This window comes from Octopus bimaculoides, chromosome 20 (genome assembly GCF_046866305.1).
Source record: "Octopus bimaculoides isolate indiv1 chromosome 20, ASM4686630v1, whole genome shotgun sequence".
In the NCBI taxonomy this organism is placed as follows: Eukaryota; Metazoa; Mollusca; class Cephalopoda; order Octopoda; family Octopodidae; genus Octopus; species Octopus bimaculoides.
This window is the reverse complement of record NC_142947.1, coordinates 17412038-17418802: the sequence shown is the minus strand read 5'-3', so window position 1 is coordinate 17418802 and position 6765 is coordinate 17412038. Positions and strand designations below refer to the sequence as shown.

General features: G+C 37.0%; 1 protein-coding gene across 1 annotated transcript; it reads right to left on the bottom strand.

Moving 5' to 3' along the window:
* Positions 1-548: 548 nt before the first annotated feature.
* On the bottom strand, positions 549-5962 carry LOC106877482 (oxidative stress-induced growth inhibitor 2). The gene is made up of 2 exons (XM_014926395.3): positions 4021-5962; positions 549-1705 (listed from the first exon to the last, which is right to left on the bottom strand). Exons 1-2 carry the CDS (start codon positions 4110-4112, stop codon positions 700-702), a joined length of 1098 nt encoding a protein of 365 aa, XP_014781881.2. The 5' UTR covers positions 4113-5962; the 3' UTR covers positions 549-699.
* Positions 5963-6765: the final 803 nt, after the last annotated feature.

Sequence of the window (6765 nt, the reverse complement as noted above, 5' to 3'; positions counted from 1 at the left end):
TTGTATCTAAAGCGTCCCCTTTACCTTTGTAGCAGTTGACTATGATGCTGCTACACCAGTCATAGGGTATGACTCCTTCGTGTATCACCTGGTTCGTAATACGGGTGACTAGGCTATAGCCAACACTGCCAGATATTTTGAGCATCTCTGCAGTGATTCCTGATGGGCCGGGGGCTTTCCCGGTCTTCATACTCTTAATTGCTTTATCTACCCTGGTACTATCAACTCGGATAGCTGGTCCCTCTATTGGGTCGACATAAGGCAGGCTCTCTTTCTCCCATTCATTCTCTTTATACATATACATATATATATATATATATATATATATATATATACATACATACACACAATGGCATTAGGAATGGCATCTAGCTGTAGAAAGCATGCCAAATCAGATTGGAACCTGGTGCAACTCTCCAGCTTGCCATTTCAGGCCAACATAGAAAGCAGACACTAACTAATGATGATGACTATGATAATGCACACACACACACACACACACACACAGACATATATGTATATACATACAAATGTTCTGAAAAAAGTTATCAATTTAAAATTGCTCTTTTTTGTCTTTTATTAATAAAAAATCTTATAAATTATGTTTATTATATTAAAATGTAAACATCAATAAAAAATGCTTTCTCTGAAAAAAATCTTTTTTTAATATAAAAAAAAATTCCTAAATTATTATTATTGTTATTTTCCCTGAGCTTTCATTATTAAATGATTTGTGATTCCTAATGAACCCCCAATAGCAAAACGTACAAAATTATCGCCCATCAATGGTCCCATGGCATACATTCCAGGCTCTTTGATTGCTTCATAAGAAAAAGGGTCCACTTGGATGGGATTATGTTTACTGTCAATAGATTGGTTTACAATGGTGCCTAGATATTTCCCTTCTTGTGGCAGGAATGCTAAGTTAGGTTTAGCACCAATCAATACAACAGCTAAGGAGGTATTCAGGGTACTAATGTTGCAGCTGTTTTTAAGACACTTTATCAGGACTTTGTTGTCTTTCTGCAGTTCTTCAACCTGGTGCCTGGAATATGGTTTATAAAGGTCATTCACTTCTTTACCTTTCATAAGAGAGTATACTCTGTGATATTCAGGGTACATGCTTAGAGGTAACTTTTTGAAAACCAGAGATGAATCATTTGGACTGACACGAAATACATGAGCAACAGAGATATTGTTTTCGAGAGCCATCAAAATAGCATCAGCAGCAGACAGGCCAGCACCAACAACAACAACAGGATCAGAATCACTTGCAATCTCTTTTTTGGTAATCATTTGTTCAAAAGGTTTAAGAGAGTGTACCACATAAGGCAGATTTTCCCCGGTGGTGCCTAATCGGTTAGGTAGGTCCGTCGTACCTGTGGCTAAAACTACTGAGTTGCTTTGGAAACAAAAGTCCTCGTGTGGTAAAGGTTCTTGGCTATCACCTCGTTTTGCATTCACTTTATGTCCACGTACTTCCCATAAGAATTTATGGTTTGCTTTAACATTTTGACAGCAAGGCATTGCTTCCCCACTCTCACAATCAATTCCTTCACAAGTGTCCAGAACTTTCTGCACAGAACTAACTAAATAACCATTGCGGAAATTCTTGTAAATGTTCTTTTCTTTTAAAAAATCGCAATAATAGTTGCGGACATCTGCAACAGTTGCACGATTGTCTTTCCTGTTTTTTTCAGACACCCTGAAGAAAGAAAAAATATGAAATTTAATCAGAGTTAATGAACAAAGATACACATCAGAGAAAAGAAAAGAAAACTGACGAGCCTTAAAAAAGTTATCTCTAAATAATTTTTGTATGTCTAAAAGTTATCTCTAAATAATTTTTGTATGTCTAGTGTTCTATGGTTCATACTGAAATTCCATACATATGAACAAACTATAAAAGTATTCTATATAAAAGTATTTAGGCAGCGAGCTGGCAGAAACGATAGCATGCCGGGCGAAATGTTTAGCGGTGTTTCGTCTGCGGTTACGTTCTGAGTTCAAATTTCGCCGAGGTCGACTTTGCCTTTCATCCTATTGGGGTCAATAAATTAAGTACCAGTTACGCACTGGGGTCGATGTAATCGACTTAATCCCTTTGTCTGTCCTTGTTTGTCCCCTCTATGTTCAGCCCCTTGTGGGCAATAAAAAAAAAAAATATAAAAGTATTCTGCACTTATATGAAATTTATAAGGCCAAATTAACAGCCACAGAATATGAATTTTTAATATCAGATTCAAGCTGTGAAACTTGTAGACTTTGATTTTTCAGCTCTGTTCAGTAGAACATCTTTGACAAACGTCATTTTACTGGTATTATCTATCAGACAAAAAAAAGATGGCGAGCTGGCAGAAACGTTAGCACATCAGGTGAAATGCTTAGCGGTATTTTGTCTGTCTTTACGTTCTGAGTTCAAATTCCGCCGAGGTCAACTTTGCCTTCCATCCTTTCAGGGTCGATAAATTAACTACCAGTTGCGTACTGAGGTTAATCTAATCAACTGGCCCACTCCCCCAAAATTTCGGGCCTTGTGCCTAGAGTAGAAAAGATTATCTATCAGACAAACTTGTCAAAAAATAAAATTTTCTTTTCCCTTTGTTTTTCTTTTGAAAATACTAATATCTGAAAAATTGGTTTCAAATTTTGGCACAAGACCAGCAATTTTGGGAGAGTAGGGTACGTCAATTACATTGACCGCCCCAGTGCTTAACTGGTACTTTTTTTTTTATTCAACTTCGAAAGGATGAAAGGCAAAGTCAAACTTGGCAGAATTTGAACTCAGAATGTAAAGATGGACGAAGAGCCACAAAGCATTTTGCCTGGCATGCTAATGACTGTGTCAGCTCACTGTCTGTACATTTGAAATGTATCTGAAGTGTGAAGTGATCTGTACACTGTGTAACAAAATTAAAATTTCTTTGGTCTTTGGTCAGTAAGTATTATTTCTTATTTGCTTCTATCTAGAAATCAAAGGAAATGACTACTACTCCCTTCAAACTTTGCTTTTGTGACCTGGTCATAAATGTTTTGAAACCGACTTAGTTCCATTACATTTCAGACAGATTCAGTGCTGAGTTGCTGAAGCAGAAATATCGTTATAGTAAATATTCTGCTCAATAGCACAGATTTGCTTGTTAGTTGCTTGCCTTAATCACTTGCGTATGTCCCTTAGTGGCTGACAATATGTGCATCTCATACTGTCATCATCTCTGATGGTGAGGAGTAGTGGGGGGGGGAGCATCACAGCTATGTGTTGAAAGGGATTCATTAAAGCTTGAATAAATGTAACAGAAGCAAAGTTTGAAAGAAATATCAGCCATTTTTCATACTTCCTAGGGAGTAAGCAAATAGGAAATAACAGTTGCTACCTGGGGACAAAAGCCGTGTTATACAGTGTAATTAATTCATAAACTCCAATCATTATGTAATAGTGTCAAACAAGGCACATAACTCTGCTTGCTTCAGTTTATTAGACAAAAAAAAATTCTACTTCTTTATGATTGAGTGATAAACATCCATCAATAATACAAAGCCATAACAAAACAAAAACAAATAAATGATGAAACATAAAGCAAAAAAATTTCTCTTTCATAGACGTCATCATCGTCGTTTAATGTCTGCTTTCCATGCTAGCATGGGTTGGACGATTTGACTGAGGACTGGTGGACCAGAAGGCGACACCAGGCTCCAATCTGATTTGGCAGAGTTTCTACAGCTGGATGCCCTTTCTAACGACAACCACTCTGAGAGTGTAGTGGGTGTTTTACGTGCCACCGGCACAAGGGCCAGTCAGGCGGTACTGGCAACGGCCATGCTCGAAATGGTGTATTTTACGTGCCACCTGCACAGGAGCCAGTCCATCGGCCCTGGCAACGATCTCGCTCGAATGTCTTTTCACGTGCCAGGGAGGCGACGTTGGTAACGATCAATGGCCACACTCGAAATGGTGTAGTGTATCTTATTTTACAATAGTTTAACTGATGTGTCAATGGCGAAATGACATGAAATACTTACGAGGTTTTCTTTTTGTTTAGCCATTTCTGTAAAGGCAAAGATGGTAGTTCCATCCAGTTACTAATGCTGATAGTCTGTAAGTTTCCATCCATTTGCTGGAGAATAGAAAACAAAAAGACAGATTAAGAAATTGCTTGGACAATTAGGAATAAACACTATATATGTTGTTGGTTAGCCCAAGGTCAGTTGTTACAATAGCAAGATGGAAGCAGTCAAATGAACTTTGACTAGTGTTCTAGTCATGATCATCCACTCCTTTTTCAAACATAGGGTATTTAGACTACATTAACTAATGTAACACTCCTTTTTTATGATGGTGTAGTGTAATTTGAGGGAGATGTGATTGTTATTTCTAGAAGATCAGACAATTCTGTACAGACCCTTGCGATTCAGTAGTAGTAGTAGTAGTGATCATGGTGGTAGTGGTGGCCATGATGGATTCAGTGCTGATGGGGGTGTATTGTTTTTTTCTTTGGCTCCAGTTAAATAAAAAGTGAAGCCACTGCTTAGTGGTTAGAGTATTCGGCTCATGATCATAAAATCATGAATTTGATTCCCAGCAGTGCACTGTATTCTTGAGCAAGACTCAAGGATACCTCATTTTACTCCAGTTCGCTCGGCATCTTTGAACAAGACTCAAAGATACTTCAAGTTGCTCCAGATCACTCAGCTGGTAAAAATGAGTAGTACCTGCATTTCAAAGGGCCAGCCTTGTCACATTCTGTGTCACACTGAATCTCCTCGAGAACTACGTTAAAAGTATGTATGTTTGAGGAGTACTCAACCACTTACACGTTAATTCCATAAGCAGGCTGTTCCACTGATCAGATCAATTGGAACCCTTATTATTGTAACTGACAGGGTGCCAAAACAAAAAAAAAAAGCTCCAGACTGAGCAGACTTCGGATCAAAAATGTTCCATTTAACCATCCAGCCTTTTATCCTTAGATAGCATATCAATAGTATTATTGATATGCAATCTGAATTATCAAATACATCCTTCATTTCTTCTTAAAAGCTGGTACAGTGTGATTTAAAGGAGATTTGGCTGCTATTGTTAACAATCTGAATAACTACAAAGAAGGTTGCTCATTGGTACAACACATTCATATTGTTATTGTTTTTTGGGAAAGAATGCCACCACATCATTGTTTCACATATTGAAACATGCTTGATCCATTGGCATCTTCATATTTCATCCGCTTTTACCTTTCCCTCACAATCCCATGCTAGAACGCTTTGGAAACAGCTTCTCTGTTAAATTAGGTCCAAGTCTCCAGTGCTATCTCAACTATCCTAGAGACTAGATCAAGTTAATCTCTTCACCTAAATTATTATTATTATTATTATTATTATTATTAGGGTGGTGAGTTGGTAGAATTGTTAGCATGTTGGGTAAAATGCTTAGCGGCATTTCATCCATCTTCACATTCTGAGTTCAAACTTCACCATGGTTGACTTTGCCTTTCATCGTTTTGGAGTTGATAAAATAAATACCAGTTGAGTACTGGGGTCGATGTTATCGACTTACCCTCTCCACCAAACTTGCTGGCTTTGTGCCAAAATTTTGAAATCATCATCATCATTTTATTATTATCATCAACATTATTATTATCTTATAAGTACTAGGGTTGATTTGCTTAACTAAACCCTTCAAGGTGCTCCAGCATGGCTGCTGTCCAATGACTGAAACAAGTGGTAAGAAAAAAAACAACAAAAAAAAGAACACAATGTATTCTAATGATAAAATGCAAGTTCATAAAAAAAGTATTGTTATTAATAAAAAATACTGCTGATTAAACAGTATTATAAATACACTAATCAAACTGCCTTCAAATCATCTACCCAAGTTTATCTATTTCTCTCAGCTCAATTTGCTAAATAGAGAGCAAACTTGGTAAATTAGAGACAAAGTTTCCATTCCTTTATAGTTTTTTATCCCTTCACATATTTCTTCTCTTCCCACGACCACATGAATATGTTTTGGATTCATTTCTGTTCGCTTTGAAGGACAAGGAAGTGATAAGACATATGGTTATCTTTCTAAATAACTAGCTCTAACTAAAACATATAATGATAAGTCAGTTACTAACCACATCCTGATCAAATACCTAATAGTTTGCTGTAGTTGCCCTGTTCCCTATCCTGGTGCTTCATTCTCAATGTTGTTTCACTTCGCTTGTCTCAATGTCTTATCAGTGATTTCCCTTATCAACTAAAAACATCTGTTCAAATTCTCTTCCTAACTTCTTTTCATTGCTTCCTCTCCCTTCTATACTCTCAATATCTCTCCTCTTGTTTTTTTGTTTTTTTTTCCTGTCTGTCCCTTTCTCTATAAATGCTATATCATCTGAAAATCTTACAAACCTGCAATCAACTATCAGAGAACCAACCTAAGAAACTCAACCTCTGCAGTAGCAGTGAAGGAATGGTAAAGAATGAACACAAATTAGAGGAGTCTCTGAGTGCTGTGACAATACAGTTAGCCTTGCTGATGCATGACCTCATTTCCACTTTTTGCCTAGTTAGTTATTAGTACAGAGTTGACACTTAATAACATCCTGATGAACAATTTCCTTTGCTTCTAGGAATTTTATCAAGGCTTCCAGTCCATTCCAATTCTCTTCCCTAACATGCAAACTACCATACATGTTATTCTTCTTATCCTCTATATATCCAAGCTACTCTCTTATATTCCAAACTTCTCTTACAGGTTGCTTAACCTGCTAGAAATACCATGCAAAA

What these genes read in the sequence shown, in the direction of transcription:
- LOC106877482 (XM_014926395.3), bottom strand. Translation starts at nt 4,112, where the DNA reads ATGGATGGAAACTTACAGACTATCAGCATTAGTAACTGGATGGAACTA. An exon ending in CTAAACAAAAAGAAAACCTC is followed by an intron (nt 1,706 to 4,020) that starts GTAAGTATTTCA and finishes TTCTTTCTTCAG; the next exon opens with GGTGTCTGAAAAAAACAGGA.